The sequence below is a fragment of the Siphateles boraxobius genome, unplaced genomic scaffold, assembly GCF_051911475.1.
Source record: "Siphateles boraxobius isolate OS27281-9 unplaced genomic scaffold, OSU_SipBor_1 41, whole genome shotgun sequence".
NCBI lineage: Eukaryota > Metazoa > Chordata > Actinopteri > Cypriniformes > Leuciscidae > Siphateles > Siphateles boraxobius.
Genome location: NW_027509042.1, coordinates 23,742,140 through 23,761,470, shown reverse-complemented (window position 1 = coordinate 23,761,470; position 19,331 = coordinate 23,742,140). Strand labels below are relative to the sequence as shown.

General features: G+C 43.8%; 1 protein-coding gene and 1 long non-coding RNA gene across 5 annotated transcripts in view; one reads left to right on the top strand and one right to left on the bottom strand.

The window, feature by feature from the left end:
- The window catches only part of LOC143706765 (uncharacterized), a 613,694-nt gene that overhangs the window by 416,764 nt on the left and 177,599 nt on the right, over positions 1 to 19,331 (top strand). The window lies entirely within an intron of this gene.
- septin9b (septin 9b) overlaps positions 1 to 19,331 on the bottom strand; it is a 171,334-nt gene that overhangs the window by 85,734 nt on the left and 66,269 nt on the right. For 2 of the 4 annotated variants that reach the window (XM_077199008.1, XM_077199009.1), the window contains exon 2: positions 8,212 to 8,500. The exons of the other annotated variants lie outside the window; for them this stretch is intronic. In XM_077199008.1, the coding sequence (XP_077055123.1) occupies positions 8,212 to 8,368 (157 nt within the window). In that variant the 5' untranslated portion in view covers positions 8,369 to 8,500. The remainder of the gene's footprint in view (positions 1 to 8,211; positions 8,501 to 19,331) is intronic. 4 annotated transcript variants of the gene reach the window in all.

Below are 19,331 nucleotides of genomic sequence, written 5' to 3'. Positions count from 1 at the left end.
GGTAGAAGGAGCTCTAGACTGCGTGATTGTGTTCATTACTGCGTCTGGCAGGGCAACGGGTAACCTTTGGTCAACCATACGTGCAGAGACCAGCGCTCTGGATGGGGATGCCAGATCGAGCCGCGAGCTTGAGAGAGAGGAGATCTGCTCTCACCGGAATTGGCTACGGGGCTGTCTGTGCTAGCCGCGTCAGCTCCGGGAACCAAGTCTGGTTCTCCCAACGCGGGGCTATGGGGAGCACTGATTGGCGCGTTTCCCTGATTCTCTTGATCACATGTAGTAACAGAGAGACCGGAGGGAAAGCATATAGTAGGCGGCTGGGCCAGGAATTCGCATGCCCTGTTTTCTCAAGGGGGCGAGTGCCGCGTCCATGCACTTTGTGAATGTGCGGGGTGCTAAGGACAGACCGAACGGTAGGACGGTGTGCTGATAAACCTGACCGTCGATGGCGAATCTCAAGAATGGCCTGTGACGGGGTATAATCTGAATCTGAAAAAAGGCATCTTTTAGATCGAGAGATATAAACCAGTCTCTCGGGCGAACGTGCGCGAGGAGTTGTCTGGTTGTAATCATTTTGAACGGTCTTTTCATAAGAGCTTTGTTCAACTGTCTCAGATCTAGTATGGGTCTGAGACCCCCGTCCTTCTTGGGCACGAGAAAATAACGGCTGTAAAAGCCTGACTCGCTCAGAGAAGGCGGTACCGGTTCTATGGCCCTTTTGCACAAGAGTTCGCTATTTCTGAGTGAAGTAGATGGGCTACTTCCGCATTCACTGTCGTCGCGGTCCGTGCTCGAAAGCGTGGGGGACGGCGAGCGAACTGTAACGCATAGCCCTGCTTTATTGTATTTAGCACCCATTCTGATACCCCTGGAATTGCTTCCCATGCTTTTAAATGTGCAGCTAGGGACAGAATGGCCTCCGGGTTCTGATCGGCGCGGTGTGCGGGCTCGAGAAACTGGACCGGAGGAATGAGTGTGGCGCGCGCGCTCTCTGTGCTTGAATGGGGCGGCTCGCTGACAGCGATAGCAGGCTGTTTCATATAAAGCGTCCCGATCGCTGTGAATGGGGAGCGCTTTATAATCACTTTGTGATGCGCGAGCGGCGCCATTGGCGGCGTGTATGTTAGTAAGCGTGGGCACTCGTGACCGGGCACGGGACTTCCATTCATAATTTGACCGATATGAGGCTGCACTTTGTGACGCGCGTTTAACGCCGTTGGCGAAGTGCATGTAACAAAGCGCGAGTGCTTGCAAGCGGGCATGAGACTTACGTTCATATACTGACTCATATAAGGCTGCACTTCGCGGTGCGTGCGGCGCTGTGTGCGAAGTGCTTGTTAGTAAGCGTGAGCACTTTCGAGTGGGCACGAGACTTACATCCACAACTTGATTGATATGAGTCTGCACTTTGTGATGCGCGTGACTTGGCCGTGTAATAGAGCGGGCAGATAGTAGATGTGGGCACGGACACGTGAGCTTTTTGCCACATTTGCCAGCTTTATGAGAGTGGGCTCTCTGGGTGACACGGGAAGTGCTGTGTTTGTGTGTAGGGGTGAGCACTGTGGCGTGGGCACTTTTTCTACGCTTAAAACACCACCAGCGTGAGCCAGATAACCAGACATTATGCTTAAACCAGACTTTCTGAGATTTATCTGGTTCGCCGTGAAAACGGTGGTTGTGTGCAGGCGAGCAGGTTGTGTTACCGACTCGTTGGCTGCTAAATGACTCACTGCAGTAGCCTGAGTTTTAATGGCCGTGTGATAGAGCTGCGAGAGCCGGGGTCGAACACGGGTCTCTGGCACGAAAGCTGTGGGTTTCGCCACTGAGCCACAGGGGGGAAATGACATCAGCTTCAGTTAGCGCGAGCATATAAAGAGAGAGTCATCACAGATTCTGTGTGTCAGCGTTTGTTTGCAGGCGTGCGTGTTATATAACAGGCTGATGCTGCAATATTGACATTACCAGCGGCTCGAATTAAAATGAGCTGAGAAATGTTTGAGAAATGGGGGATAGTCCGGCCTCGGCGGGACTAAAACACACTCTTTCCTCCTTTTTGCCGGTGACGCATGCGCCCTGGGCGTGCGGGAGGGCGTGTTCGCTTTCTGTACGTAAGAAAGCTGACCACGATCTCAGAGAAGAGAGTTGCATAAAATTTTTATCCGCTGCGAGAGTCGGCATAGAACACGGGTCTCTGGCGCGAAAGCTGTGGGTTTCGCCACTGAGCCACAGGGGACAAAATGACATCAGCTTCAGTTAGCGCGAGCATATAAAGAGAGCGTCATCACAGTTTCTGTGTGTTGGCGTTTGTTTGCAGACGTGCGTGTTATACAGTACAGCAGGCTCATGCTGCAATATTGACATTACCAGCCGCTCGAATTAAGAGGGGCTGAGAAATGTTTGAGAAATGGGGGATAGTCCGGCCTCGGCAGGACTAAAACACACTCTTTCCTCATTTCGCCGGTGACGCATGAGGGACGGGGTAGCTTTCTTGTAACGTAAAAAAAGCTAGCCGCGTTTAGAACAGCTGATAGCGGCGCGTCCTCATCCATATCAAGCGCCTCGTCCCCTGAGGCGGTGGCAGCGCGGGCGGGAGCCGGCGGCTGCGCGTCCGGGAGGGGGGGCAGAGAAGGAGAGATAGACGCTCAAGGGAGAGTCCATTGGTGGCCCCCGGCTCCGGCGGCCTTTGAGAACGGCGCTTCTTTGTGCGGTCCTGCAAAGGGCGGAGTGACAGCTTGAGGGTTGAACACTTCGAGCCGAGCCCGCAGGGTCGACATCGGAAGTGCGTCGCTGAGCTCACAAACCCCCGAGAGGGCAAGAGCTGCGTGTTCCTGGCCCAGGCAGAGAGCGCAGATAACATGGCGGTCTCCGTCGCTGAGCGGGGCTCTGCACGAGCTGCAGGAACTGCGAGGCATCTTGAAAAAGACGCTCGCTGCTCTTTTAGACAGTAAGTTTTGCAAGAAAGGATATGTCGCCGGATAGTGTAGCTTGCACGGATGGCTGAAGGTGGCGAAGATGGCCGGCTTCTTCAGGCGCTGTCCTAAGCTGGCTTGTCGCTTCCTTGACGGCGGCGGCTTCTCTCTAGATCCAGCGATGCAAGAGCTTCGCTGAAGAGATGAAAATCAGAGAATCAGCCTTCGAACCCTGCTTATACAGGTCCTTCTCAAAAAATTAGCATATTGTGATAAAGTTCATTATTTTCCATAATGTAATGATAAAAATTAAACTTTCATATATTTTAGATTCATTGCACACCAACTGAAATATTTCAGGTCTTTTATTGTTTTAATACTGATGATTTTGGCATACAGCTCATGAAAACCCAAAATTCCTGTCTCAAAAAATTAGCATATCATGAAAAGGGTCTCTAAACAAGCTATTAACCTAATCATCTGAATCAACTAATTAACTCTAAACACCTGCAAAAGATTCTTGAGGCTTTTAAAAACTCCCAGCCTGTTTCATTACTCAAAACCGCAATCATGGGTAAGACTGCCGACCTGACTGCTGTCCAGAAGGCCATCATTGACACCCTCAAGCAAGAGGGTAAGACACAGAAAGAAATTTCTGAACAAATAGGCTGTTCCCAGAGTGCTGTATCAAGGCACCTCAGTGGGAAGTCTGTGGGAAGGAAAAAGTGTGGCAAAAAAACTCTGCACAACGAGAAGAAGTGACCGGACCCTGAGGAAGATTGTGGAGAAGGACCGATTCCAGACCTTGGGGGACCTGCGGAAGCAGTGGACTGAGTCTGGAGTAGAAACATCCAGAGCCACCGTGCACAGGCGTGTGCAGGAAATGGGCTACAGGTGCCGCATTCCCCAGGTCAAGCCACTTTTGAACCAGAAACAGCGGCAGAAGCGCCTGACCTGGGCTACAGAGAAGCAGCACTGGACTGTTGCTCAGTTTTGCATGTCATTCGGAAATCAAGGTGCCAGAGTCTGGAGGAAGACTGGGGAGAAGGAAATGCCAAAATGCCTGAAGTCCAGTGTCAAGTACCTACAGTCAGTGATGGTCTGGGGTGCCATGTCAACTGCTGGTGTTGGTCCACTGTGTTTTATCAAGGGCAGGGTCAATGCAGCTAGCTATCAGGAGATTTTGGAGCACTTCATGCTTCCATCTGCTGAAAAGCTTTATGGAGATGAAGATTTCATTTTTCAGCACGACCTGGCACCTGCTCACAGTGCCAAAACCACTGGTAAATGGTTTACTGACCATGGTATTACTGTGCTCAATTGGCCTGCCAACTCTCCTGACCTGAACCCCATAGAGAATCTGTGGGATATTGTGAAGAGAAAGTTGAGAGACGCAAGACCCAACACTCTGGATGAGCTTAAGGCCGCTATCGAAGCATCCTGGGCCTCCATAACACCTCAGCAGTGCCACAGGCTGATTGGCTCCATGCCACGCCGCATTGAAGCAGTCATTTCTGCAAAAGGATTCCCGACCAAGTATTGACTATTGAGTGCATAACTGAACATAATTATTTGAAGGTTGACTTTTTTTTTTGTATTAAAAACACTTATTTTATTGGTCGGATGAAATATGCTATTTTTTTGAGATAGGAATTTTGGGTTTTCATGAGCTGTATGCCAAAATCATCAGTATTAAAACAATAAAAGACCTGAAATATTTCAGTTGGTGTGCAATGAATCTAAAATATATGAAAGTTTAATTTTTATCATTACATTATGGAAAATAATGAACTTTATCACAATATGCTAATTTTTTGAGAAGGACCTGTATACGCTAAGCCACACCCATATTGGCGGGCTTTGACGCTGTGAAGGTGCAAAGCGATAGTGATAGGCTGCTGCAGTTCCCGCAGGGCAGCCTATGAGCACGCTAGACAGCCTGCTCTAGGTCTGCAAGCTGCTGCACTGCGTTGACAATGAATACAAAAATTAAGGATAATTTTTTGGCTTCAATATCTCGAAAAGCTTAATCTTTCCCGTAGCGTAAGCTATACTTACGCAATACGAGAGAACCTCTCGTAAGAGAACTTGCATTCGCTGCAAGGTAAGTGTTATTTTGGACTTTCTCATTTTTTATGTATTTATTTTAAAGACACCTTAACCCTCTCAAGTTTTCTACTTGTGCACCCAGATGTCCTGTTTGGTGCCAGTGCCTGAATGCCAACATCACTTTTGGAGGGATGAAGGTCACTGGATTGCCAGAGGAGCTGCCCTGGTTCTGGTATTTAATCAAGCCTTTTGGCATGATCTAATTATCGGGTGAACTGGAGGCTAAATGACTCCATGCTTAAGATATATGTATGCGATTATAAGTGTAACAAAACCAGCAATGCTGCTATTCTTTAATTCTTTATTCTTCTTAAGGATTTTTCTTGAGTTTATTTTTGTGGCCGACCTTATTGTATATGCATTTGCACTGCTCTTGCTAGATTGAGTTGGTCATCATGGAAATGATCCAGCTGCGTCTGTGTTATTTAATTTGCTCGTCGTTAGTAGATCACGGAATCACACATAGAACTTTCCATTCAAATCTGTGCTTTTTTGGAATTTTGCTCTCGCTCTAATTTGCCTGGTTTAGTAAATCTGGCCCCTAGTCTTATATTCCTTTTTTGGAGGAATCAACTCTTTGAATGGAAAAATATAAAATACTTAACATTTTTAGAATGATGGAAACATAGCTAAAACACTTGTGTGACATATATTTTGACCTTCTAATGTAATGGCATTTGAATAAATGGTTAAACGCAAGATTTGCTGTAAGACCGTAAAATGTTCTCTCACCAACAGCTTCATATTAAACTCAATAGCAGACTGTCATAAACTTTAACAATTGAATAAAATCTGGACTGCTCATTTAAGTATCTTGTTCACTTCCAGTATGTTTTACAATACAATCTGGATATGTGAATATGGTCAAAATAAATCTTACAGTCTAAAAGAGATCACATGCATGTCCAAACCACTCTTCCACTGGATTCAAAATCCCACCACCCAGTTCTTTATGACTTGGGAGAAAACACAATCTCTGTAAAGTTGGGCCAGATATTCCAGAGACAAGTTTTCCCAGAGTGCCAGCAATATTCACAGTGCTTAGAAAATCCCTTATGAGTTTCTCACACTCCGCACACAAACAGTAATGAATAAAGCATGCAACAACACAACATATACAGAAAGTATAAGATTAAGCATAAGCATAAGATTCATCTCCCGATTTGCAACGTTTCAAGCACTTTTCATTTTGTTATATGAAAGGCACATACATATTAGATTGTATTAGACTGTATTTACCCTTGTCCCAGACACACTCCCAGTTCACTTGTCCCAGATGACTTCCATCATAAAAAAGTCTTTATTACACACACACACACACACACACACACACACACACACACACACACACACATATATATATATATATATATATATATATATATATATATATATGTGTATATATATATATATATATATACTGTATATATATGTGTGTGTGTGTGTGTGTGTGTGTGTGTGTGTGTGTGTGTGTGTGTGTGTGTGTGTGTGTGTGTGTGTGTGTGTGTGTGTGTGTATTCTTTTGAACTTTCTATTAATCAAGAATCCTGAAAATAATGGCGATAATAATAACATTTTCAATAAGAATAAATGTTTCTTGAGCAGCAAATAAGCATATTATAATGATTTCTGAAGGATCATGTGACACTGAATACTAATGATGCTGAAAATTCAGCTTTACCAACACAGGAGTAAATTACATTTTAAAATATATTCAAATAGAAAACAGTTATTTTAAATTGTAATAATATTTCACAATATTAAGTATTTTGGATAAAATAAATGCAGTCTTGGTGAGCAGAACTGACTTCTTTTAAAAACATTTTAAAAAATCTTACAGATCCCAAACTTTTGAACAGCAGTTTAATATTATTAATTATAATCTAATCAAGAGTGAGTAAAAAAGAGTGAAATAAAAAAAAACTCATGTGGGTTAAAAAAAGAGACAGAATTAAGATGTGATGCATTGTTAACATTGTTAGTTGACAAATTAAAGCTCCAGTAGGTAACTTTTGTAAACAAATATTTGTTAAAACTGTCATTATGTCCTGACAGTAGAATATGAGACAGGTAATCTGTGAAAAAATCAAGCTCCTCTGGCTCCTCCCTGTTGTCCTATTGCCATTTGCAGAAATACACCGCTCCCGGTCAGAAACAACCAATCAGAGCCAGGAGGAATGTCTTAGCAGTGTCAATCACGCTCGTGTACGCGCTGATCACCCCTCTCTTGCACAGCGCGAGCGTTTACCATCGTTCGTGACTCTCATGTTGAACTCGTTCATCCAAATGAACAAATCTTTTTCAGAGTCATTCAACGAACGAAATGACTCGAAAAAAGATTTGTTCATTTTGATGAACGAGTTCGAACAGGATCACGAACATGCAGGTGAGCATTTGTGCTTATGAAACTTAAAGTTTTTTATTTACTTTTGAAATGACCGATCGTTTCGCTAGATAAGACCCTTATTCTTCGTCTGGTATCGTTTAAAGCCCTCTGAAGCTGCAATGAAACTGTAATTTGGTCTTTGAAACGTTTGTGTCCTATTGAAGTCCATTATATGGTGTAAAGACTGGAATGTTTTCATCAAAAACCTTAATTTCTTTTCGACTGAAAAAAGAAAGACATGGACATCTTGGATGACAGGGGGGTGAGTAAATTATCAGCAAAAGTTTTTTTAAAAGTGAACTAATCCTTTAACGTTATCTTACTAGCTATTTATAACTTATAGAAAGAGTGCAACGTTATAAAGTTACATGTATTGCAAAATACATAATGATTTGAGAACCAAGTTTGTAGTCAAAGTATGGGCAGGCCATATTCAATGTAAAGCATATTGTTGATGTTTCGTCCCTATTAGTGAATGTTCCATAACTGTTTATAATCCGCCATCGTCGGTGGTCCTGCTTACTAGCCTGCGCCTTCACGGCAGGCTCTGCTGTGGGGGAGGAGCTGTGGAGGGAGGGCTGTAGCGCAGCAGAGAGCAAGGGGGTTGGACCTGTAAGTTGTGCTTGTTCAAATTTTCAGGCTAAGTCAAAATTTTCTCAAAACTCCCTACTGCAGCTTTAAATAAATGAGTGAGAGTGTGAAAAGTGAGTTTTAAGGAAGTTTAGTTTTTAAAAGGCCATGGGTTCAAAAATGCCCTTACCAGAGGTAACACCCATTTACACAATTATATTCACATTTGATTATTACCTGATTTTCTTGAGGTTAGCTTCCAAATAAAACTTGTAAAAAAAAAAAAGAAAAGAAAAAGTGATGCACAACCCACTGACCAGCCTTTCAGAAACCTGCTCCGACAGCTGTTTTTGTAATAAAACAATATGCTTTTAAAAGTTATATGGAGTGACATTTGATGCTGTATCTACAGCTGTTTGGCTGGGTTGAGCATAGCCCATGAGCTCTTTTTGGCTTCAGTTTCTGAAGAAAAGCCAGAATGCTTTCCAGGGATTATGGGAGCACTCAGTTTGTCCATCCCACGCACCTGGAATTAAAGTAAAAAACAGAAGAAAAAATAGGATCTGCAAAAAGGAAATCCATGCCAGAGCAATGTGTATGACATATCCTGTAATCTCTTACTCCAGGCAAAAAAAAAAAAAATCCATTAAAATCTACTGTTCTCAGAAGCAACTGCTCCTAAACCAATTCAAAGCTGTTAATTTGACTGTGCTAAATTGTGAAGCCATACTTAGACACCATGCAGATGTAAGATAAAGAAAAAAACAGGCAATTAGATAGTTTGACTAACAAATAACTAAACACATCTAGATAGTAAAAAGTTAAACTTTTGAAATCATATGACCTGAAGTCCCACAGTCTCTCTTTAGAGCAGCACACAATCATTAGATTCAGAACCAGGCCAGCATATGTTAAAGCAGCCAACCTTCACTGAAAGCTTTATTTTCTTTGGCTTTCTAACAAGGCCTCTGTGTCAAGGCTTGTGACAGCTTTAGGGCAGACCCTACATTAAGATAGATAGACTTATATTTCCAGTTCCTTCATAGAACTAAAGAAGCATCCGTTTTTGTTTGTCCTACTCCTCAGAAAAGGGCTTAGTGAAGGGAACATGGTGTCAATTAGGAGCCAACAGAAAACAGGCCATAATTTAAAGAAAAAATATAATAATACAAAATTTTGCCTACACAAAAGATCAGAGAAGATTGTGAAACCAAAAGGGTAGTATGGGCAGTATTTGGCCAAAAAAAAAAAAAAACATGTAAGGAAGCACATTTGGAAAATTCGCCAGAAATTAAAAACTGATATGGGTACATTTGTTCAACATACTAAGATTTGTGATACAATAATTCAAACTTTGCACATACTACACTGTTACAGATTTTTTAGGTTTTTATGAGGCTCTTCTGCTCACCAAGGCTGCATTTCTTTGATTAAAAAAACAGTAATATTGTTAAATATTATGACAATTTAAAATAACTGTTTTCTATTTTAAGATATTTTTTAAATGTAATTTATTCCTGTGATCAAAGCTGAATTTTCAGCATCATTACTCCAGTCTTCAGTGTCACATGATCCTTCAGAAATCATTCTAATATGCGGATTTCATGCTCAAAAAAACATTCATTATTAATATCAATGTTGAAAACAGTTGTATTTTTTTTTTCAGGATTCTTTGATGGATAGAAATAACAGAATTTATTTGAAATATAATCTTTTGTAACTTTATAAATATCTTTACTGTAACTTTTGATCAATATAATTCATCCTTGATGAGTAACAGTATTGATTTAGTTTATTTCTTCATTCAGCTTTGCTCACATGAATAAATTACACTTTACTATATATTCATATAGAAAACAGCTGTTTTAAATTGTAATAATATTTCACAATATTACTGTTTTTATTTTAAATCAAATAAATGCGGCCTTGGTGAGCAGAAGAGATTTCTTTAAAAAAAATAAAAAATCTTACCGATACAAATTTTTTGACTGGTAGTGTACATAATATGGATAGTGAAGTTTTAAAGTGACCGCTAGAGATCACACAAAATTATTCTAGTTTTCCAAAAAAATATGTTTATTGGAGCATGCTTCAACTCCTAGAAATAAAACTAGGAGGGGTATGAAGGTAAAAGAGTAGCAAAACTCGAGAGCATGTAGATGTGAATTTTTGAACTTGTACAACACATGTTCATACTTCTACACTAAAATTTAAACTCACAGCTCCAATGTTAAAAAAGAATTAGAAGGGAAGGAGACACTCTGTCGATGACGACACTATGGGAAACACCCTTAGCATAACGCGTCTGAGGCATGAATGAAACGAATCCAACCTATTGGCGTTGCATGATGATGTAGCGTGTGACGGCATACACAGAAGCTACAAAGGGATGCCGGCACACAGAAGCGTTAGCTTCGCGATGAAGCAAGCGGCTCCCAGGCAGAAGGAGGCTTGACAAAGGGATGCAGTGTCTCGTTCCCTTCTCAGGGAAGAAGGCCCTGTACTTCTCCTTGATACCCGACAGATTAAGCCACAGATGCCTCTGCGTGGTTACCAGTGCTACCATGGAGCGAACGATGGCACAGGCCGTCTCCTTGGGAACACGGAGAGACAGATCTGTGGCTTTGCGCAGCTCCGCAATATCTTCTTCAGTGGGACCCTCGCCTTCATCAAGGTCCTTTAACAGGTCGGCCTGGTAAACCTGCAAGATTGCCATAGTATGCAGGCTCGCACCAGCCTGACCCGCCACCATATAAGATCTGCCCACCAAATCAGATGTAGTACGACAGGGTTTGATGGGCAGCGCCGGGGCTTTAAGGGATGACTCAATGTCTGTTATCATCCCATAACCGTTCTCCTTAACCCCCACGATGTTTCTGTAATCCAACAACAGGGGATTAGAAATGGCGCGCTGAAAAGGGCAATTGTGTAAGTCTCGAAAGAATTGCAAACCCCGGCATGAAGGCTGTGATCAGTGCTGCAGGAAGCACTCATCAAGTTTGCTTGTAGCCTGCGCTTCCTGCCTCTCTTGTGGCCAACTGATGTTAAGTTTGGCCACAGCATGCGTCACAACCTCCACGAGCTCCTCATACACGGGTGCAGATTGAAATGGCACGTGTGATTCGTTTAGATTCCCCGCCGCAATGCTGAGCACATCTACATCTGAGTCAGACAGCTGCAGCACCGGGCTCTCAACCCGAGTGGAAGAAGCTGCGGAGAGGGCTTCCGCATTGGGAATGAAGGGATCTGAGCTATCAGATGAGGACCGAGAAAGTGCCGAAGCAGTCTCGTTCCCCTCTGCTAACTCTCACTGCAAGCCCCAAGAGCTGAGCCACCCGAACCGCGGGGAGCGCGAGCCTGGCCGGCTTCATCAAATTCAGCCAGGCTGGAGCGCAGCACAATGATAGATAGTGCTTCACAGTGGCCGCAAGCAGCCCCCTCAAGGCCCCTCTTGGACGATCCCAAGCAGTACACACAGATATCATGTGTGACCCCAGCCTTGTTAAAACGAGGGCAGGGATGCACACTCTTTTTAAACTGCTCACTTGCCATTTCACAATATATATTTCACAAACAACATCAAATAGATGATTCACACAACAGAGAGCACTTGCTAAAGAGCAAAAGCTAACGCTGTTGTGTGCCGGCATCCCTTTGTAGCTTCAGTGTATGCCTTCACTTGCTACGTCATTACGCAACACTAATAGGATTGAATTAGTTTCATTCATGCTTCCAGTGGCGTCATGCCCCTTCAAAGTGAGGGGGTACGTGCCCTCTCAGATTTTTCCTCCCTGGTAATTTTTTTGTCACAACTTTATTCCTATTATGCTCCATAATACCAGAGCCGATAACATCTCAAATGTATTCTTCTGGATGTGTAATAAATCGGTCAGCATCAGTCCGCCCCTATTTCCTAATATGGTGTCTGTGTATATCAAATCTAGAGCGCTACGGACGGACGGTTGAGTCCTCGCGGACAGTTGAGCTTCTCACCCTATCTCTAAAGTAGACACCAGCCACACGCCTGAGGAAACCCATTTCGGCCGCTTGTACCCGCGATCTTGTTCTTTCGGTCATGACCCAGCCTTCATGACCATAGGTGAGGGTAGGAACGAAAATTGACCTGTAGATCGAGAGCTTTGCCTTACGGTTCAGCTCTCTTTTCGTCACAACGGTGCGGTAAAGCGAGTGCAATACCGCCCCAGCTGCTCTGATTCTGCGGCCAATCTACTGCTCCAGTCTCCCCTCACTTGTGAACAAGACCCTGAGGTACTTGAACTCCTTCACTTGTGGTAAGGACTCATTCCCTATTTGGAGTTGGCACGCCACCGGTTTCCTGCTGAGAACCATGGCCTCAGATTTAGAGGTGCTAATCCTCATCCCAACCGCTTCACACTCTGCTGTGAACCGATCCAGTGAGAGCTGAAGGTCATGGACTGATGATACCATTAGATGATTTAAAAATATTCGTTAATCATCTGTAGGTAGCGTATTCATTATAATGTAATCATAATGGTCGTTTGAGGACACTCAACGACCACGTCATCTGTGAGCGTGAGAGTTTCTAACAATTTCAATCGATAAAACTACAAACCTGGCATGGAGGTATATATAAGTCATTATGATTGTCATTTTTATTAATATTATTTTATGAAGTAAGTAACATGTAAGATAAAAGTAGTGTTCCTTCTGCACATCGAAAATCATTTTCGATTTTTCCCTGCCGGTCCTCTGCTTCAGGGTATCGAAAACGAGATGAAAATAGCAGGGCTATCCCCCCCACGGAGGGATGATCGAGAATCGCTCCTCCGCGGAGCCCTCAGGAAATCGATGTTTGTATCCAGCATCAAGTCCGCTTCGGGACACATCAGTTTTCAGTAAATGCCCCAAGGGCTTGCGGCCAGGCAGTGTTCGTGTTTGCCCATCGGAAACGGTTTTCGATTATTCCCTGCTGGTCCTCCACTTCAGGGTGTCGAGAATAAAACCGAAAGAGCCTCCCCTCAGGGGAGCCCTCGGGAAATCGATGTCTGTATCAGCCATTAAGTGCGCTTCGGGACACATCGGTTTCCAGCGAATGCACACTGCTCTGTCTGCCCAACAGGCTTGTGGCCAGGCAGCGCTCGTGTCCACACATCGAGAATCGTTTCGACCAAACCCTGCCGGAGAGCCGATATAGGGGAACGAAAACGAATCTTGAATAATACCCGAAATCAGTCTCAAGAGCGTGGTTCCCTTAGTAGAATATTTCAAAGCATGGTAAGATCTGCCAAATATTTCTCCTTGGATCCTGCGCACAATAGAGAAGGGTTACAGGCTCCAGTTCGATTCCACCCACCGAAATTACACGGGTTGGTGTGGACTGCAGTCGACCCAGTGCAGAGTCAGGTATTGGAACAGGAAGTAAACTCCGTGCTGGTAAAGGAGGCCATAGAGCGTGTTCCTCCGCTGGACAGGAAGTCCGGGTTCTACAGCCGCTACTTCATAGTTCTCAAGAAGGATGGAGGGTTGCGCCAATTTTAGATCTAAGGCATTTGAATCGAGGAGATTCAGGTTCAAGATGCTCACTATTTCCATCATCGTGTGTCAGATCAAATCTGAGGATTGGTTTGTCACGATAGATCTAAAGGACGCATACTTCCAAATATCCATCCTTCCATCCAGGGCTCCAGACTAACTTTTTTCACCTACGTCCTGGAACCGTCCTGAAAAACAATATGAACCGTCCTAAAGTGAATGTCCCAAAATCAAAATGTTGTTTCTGTACTTTGTTATTATCATCTATAGTTGTTAGTCACATAATAAAAACACCATTAAAAAACACCATCTTTATTATATATATTATTATAATTATTTAGCTCCATTCAAAGATGTTATCTGTAAACAGGTAAAAAACTGATTTAATAAAAAATATCAGGAGTTAAATGCTTTTTTGTATTCATGCAGAACAAATCTTTTTTTTTTCTTTTTTTCTTTTTTTTTACATATACAAAAATTAAGAGAAAAATACATACAGCTCAAAACGTTTTTGAGTTGGTTGGATTAAAAAATAACAAATAAATACTGGGCTCGTCCATTTTGAGCCAGGCCTATGGTGACTAGTGAGTGATTTTCATTTTAGCAGTTCATCCAATAAGCAGCCTGAGGAAAGCTTTGAGTGAAAGCTTCTCAGCCAATCAGCGGCTTCTACCCCACGTGTGGACTCTTAAGCCTGCCCACACTGCATCGTCACCACAAGTGATCCAATGACATGAATGACGTTCATGAAGTGGCCAGGTGTAAACAGCCCCATTGAGACAGACACAGACGGTAGCTATTATTTAGCAAATATGAAAAGCAAAACAATCTGTTTTACGTTACCGTTGTTTAACCAGCGCAACATATTTGCGATGTCATTAAGTCATTTGATAGATGCACCCATATGCACCCGGTACCGCGGAACACGTCTCCGGGTGAGTAGCGGCCAGTGATAGTAACTGTAGTAACAGCATGAGAAGACGCGCTCCGTTGTAACTGTTAGTCTGTAGGGGTCACAAAGGCGGTCTTCCACTCATCACCTCGCCGAATACGGATCAGGTTGTATGCACTTCTAAGGTCCATCTTTGAGAAGATGCGAGCTCCACGTAGCTGTTCCAGAGCAGCAGGGACCAGAGGAAGGGGATAACTGAATTTGACGGTTTGGGAATTGAGATGACGATAGTCGATGCACGGCCTTTTGTTCCGGGATGGACATAGGGTATATACGACCTTTGCGAAGGGTGGCTCCGGGTAGCAAGTTAATTGCGCAGTCCCATGGCCGGTGTGGTGGTAACTTGGTTGCCAGTTGCTTGCTGAAGGAACGCCCGGTACTCCACTTGGATCTCGACCTGGCTCTGAACCTCGGGGCTTTCCACCGATGTAGAGCAAACTGGAATCTCTGTTACGCCCGTTACTGGCTGGGACTGAAGAGAAGGAGGGCTTTTCTGAACGGAACCGAGACAGGAAGTATGACAGTTCTCACCCCACCGGTGTACCTCACCAGTTGCCCAGTGGAGTACTGGCTGATGTTGGACTAGCCACGGGCGCCCCAGGACGATGTCTGCGGTGGACTCCTCCAGCACCATAAAAGAGATTTCCTCCGCATGTAAGCATCCTATGCGAAGAACGAGAGTGGGTGTGAAGTGGCGAATACGACCTCTTCCCAATGGCTTGCCTTGTATGGTATGGATGGGCAGGTCTTGGGATAAGCGCCATTGCCGGATGTTCAGCTTTTGAAGAGGCTGGAGATGAAGTTCCCCGCGGAACCGGAGTCGATGAGGGCTTGCGCTGGGAGACAGACACAGGAGGTTATAATATGCCAACTGGTACGTGTCAACTGTTCTACCCTCGTAGTAAGTTGGATTGCACTTACTGCTTCCCGCGGTGGACACACTGGACAAGAACGGGGACACACTGGACAAGAACGGAGGAGGTGATTCTCGGAAGCGCAGTAAAGGCAGAGGGAATGTATTCGGCGCTGTCTCTCCGCCGCAGACAGATGGGTGGAATCTACTTCCATCGGTACTGGTGCTGGAGGAGTGACGGACGGAGCGGGAGGCGGAGAGCTGACAGTGGGTTCACCTAGATTGCAAGCAGCGAGGCGCTGGGAAATCCGAAGCGTTAGCTGGATCAGGTTTTCCAGACCCGTGCTGTCATCATATACAACCAGCTGATGGCGCATTCTAGAATTTAACCCATGACAGAATGCGGAGATCAGAGCATCTCGTTCCAGCCGCAGGAGGCGGCAAGGGTGCGAAATTGCAGGGCATATGCGCTTACAGAAGAATTCCCTTGACGGAGGTTGAATAACTGGTCATGAGTGGATAGCTCGGACACGGCTTGCTCAAATACCTCGCTGAAGTGCTGTTTGAAGGCTGTAAAGGACTTTATCACAGGTGAATTAGAATCCCACAATGACCCAGCCCACCGAAGCGCTGGACCGGACAGCAATGAAATCAGAAAGGCCACACGGGCTTCGTCACTGCGAAATTGATGCTCATTCATAGTTATGTACAGCGATACTTGCAATAGAAACCCACTGCAGTTCTCCGCCTCTTCAGAGAATGTTGCTGGTCGGGCCATGGGACTCGCGGAGGCAGTGAACGAAGCAGCGAGTGATTGCGGAAGTGGTGGTGGTGGTGTGATCGCTACATCGACTGGTGGTTGACTGAGAGGGAGATCCTCTTCAAGCTCCGGCTGCCTCTGCATCTTCGGTCTGGTCTTCTGTCAGGGCTCACAGATGTAACAGACTGGATGGTAAGTTTATACATTTTATTGTGCAGATTTATATTCCGTCGGAGATAACAGGTGAGAAACAAATGACTTAGAAACATAAACAAGCTTAGCTGATGAGTAATGTGCATTTTCTCTCTTGCAGATGACTTGGTAGATGGTACACGGAAGACGGGATGGGATCAGACGAATCGGCAAGCAGGTAAGTAGCAGAGTGGATGACGGAGTCTGTGAGTCATAGATTGATGAGACCAGACAATGACTGCAGTGAAGGTGAATGCTTTATAGTGCATATGGGTGATGGGACACAGGTGATGGTGATCAATACTCAGGTGATTGTGAACGGGGGAGTGTCCGACTGGGTGATAGGGAATGAGAGGGCGGCGATGGAGATTGTGACGTGGATGGAATCCTGACACACGTGTCTGCAAATACGATTAAAAAATGCTGTATTATGAATGCCAGGCCAGTAGTTGGTGAGGTCACTAGAAAAGAAAAACTATTGACCTATAGACTGAACACTTAATCCGCATGTTTTCACAACTTTGTATTTAGCATACAAAGTTTTCAATTTTTAGTTGAAAACGGTGTTGTGAACACGACCCCTTAAAATATGACTGGCCTTTTGTAAATGAACAATAATAATCTGTCATTAATTGAATCGATTAAGTAGCACAAGTTATTACTGCACCACCTGCATGTGACATCATTAATGACAGTCCTATATTTTTTAACTAACATGGTTTACGGCTACGTGACCAGGTTATTATGGTTTCAGAAAACAGTGGCAGCTAGTTAATTTCTCCAACAATGCATTGTACTATGGTAGTTAAGCAGCGAGATGCACCCCAGATTATGGTTAAAAAATGTAAATACAATTTGACATTCTTTCTTCTCTGTGACAAGCAGGTGTCAGAAACAAAAAGTAATGCAACTTTGGTCCTGGGGTATATCTGCTTTTCCAAAAGGTCTGACAAACAAAAACACTTAAAATACTGTAGTTACACTATAGTATTGCTTTTGAGCATGCAGATACTGTTCATACACACAAACAACCTTGAACTCCCTTGCACATTTAAAGTGACTATTTTCACAGTGTTATTGTAGAGACGGTGAACGCAGGATGTTCACTTTAAAGGCTGTAGAAAGTACACAACCATGTGATTAAAGGGACACTTCACCTATTTGCATTCAGCTTTGTATTGTTAGAAACCCAGTCATATATTATAATGATCATGGATTTTTCTTTTATTTTTCCCTGAGATGGGAGAAATAAGGATTTAAGTGTTTTACTTCCTGCTTATTATGACATAAAAATCGTAATTTTGCGTCATAATAAGCAGGAAGTCACATTTCATTGAAAAGTTTAGAGACTACTAACACTAGCTCATCATTTATTCAGGGGGAGGGGCCCACTCACTCTAAAGACCTATTACAGATCAGTGGGTGGGACTTCACTTGCCGAAACTAATAGCAATATCCACCATCTTGTTTGGAAGCTAAGCTAACAAGCGCTGTGGAGCCAGATGGGAAGTTACGACAATGATGGAAGGAAATAAACATGATATGCAAGAAAAGACGATTTTGAAAGTCTTCTGCTCAAATCCGATGTTCGTGGCTATCTTTACGAGCCACAATATAGCGAAGTGTCGGATTGCCGACACGAGCGGGTAGAACGACAGGACCAGTCCGCCTCAACTCGAGCCAGTGCGGGCTCCTCGTACGTAACAGGCAGGTCTTCTGCATCGGCAGCAGAAGCAGTGCAGAAGCTGCAGAAGCCGTGGTCTGTTTTTCCATCAGCCAAATCAAAAGACCTGCCTGTCGCGGTCGAGGAGCCCGGACTGGCTCGAGTTGAGGCGGACTGGTCCTGTCGTTCTACCCGCTTGCGTCAGATTGCCAACACGAGTGGGTAGAACTACATGACCAGTCCGCCTCAACTCGAGCCAGTGCGGGCTCCTCGTCCATGACAGGCAGGTCACGGTCTCGCGTTCTACCCGCTCATGTCGGCAATTCGACTGAAATATCCAGCTCCAGATTGCCAGTACTGCGGGCACCAGTAAGTTGAGGAAGCTCAGGAGGAACTATTGTTGTTACTATTGTATTGTTGAACATTTATTGTTAACATAATTATTTTTGTTGATATCATTATTGAAATAAATGGTTCACATTTACGTTGTTTTCCTTATTAGTGTTTTATTCCACGTGCATGTTAGATAAATTTGGACGACCAACATTCCATCAGTGGAACTAATGTTACTAACCTACTGTTACTTTACATGATAATAGATAACAAAAATGGTCATGCCTACATATTTTTATTCTTATTTTGCAAATCCAAATTGCATTACAATGTTCGGACTGAACATTCAACATAAATGGAAACGAGGAGTAATTCAATAATGATTTCGGCAACAAACTAGATTTTTTTTCTGTGAAATGAATTTCAAACTCTGGCGGCACCCAGCCTTGTAGACGGTAGAGTGCTTTCTCTGAATCTGATAGGCGGATACTTCCTCAGTGTTGTTCTGGATTAGTGGGAGTGGCTTGCGGAGCTGTGCAATGAGGTGCATTGTGGGAGTTCTGGTTTTCAGTACAAATGCACCCTAAAGTTACTTTCTGTCTTTACTCGGTCAAAAAGGCACCAAATTCGAAAATTTTATTATATTTCGACTACATATATGATCCACTTTCAATAAAGATGAATGTTCCCACGGGTGAAATGCTCCTTTAAACGGCTGGAAGAGTGATTGTGCAGTTACTTTCAAAGTGATTCAAAATGTGTCCAGAGATGCTGCCTGTGAACACACACCATATTATGTTTCATTGCAACTAGGTCATTGACTGAAAAATACACACAAATTCACTTACTGTGTTCATTCACACCGCTGTGAAATATAAGTGTGCTTAAATGTGGTCTTTGTTTCCTGTTTACACTCAGTGCTATTGGGGTCTATCTGACCCCAGACATAAATAGAGCTATTGTACAAAAAAATATAAATTTTAATAATACAAATGATATATCATTTTTTTCGTTACCTTCTCATCTATATTTTTATGCTGTGTTTTGGGGGATATGAAGTACTTTTTTTACCTATTTACTGCAAATTCCT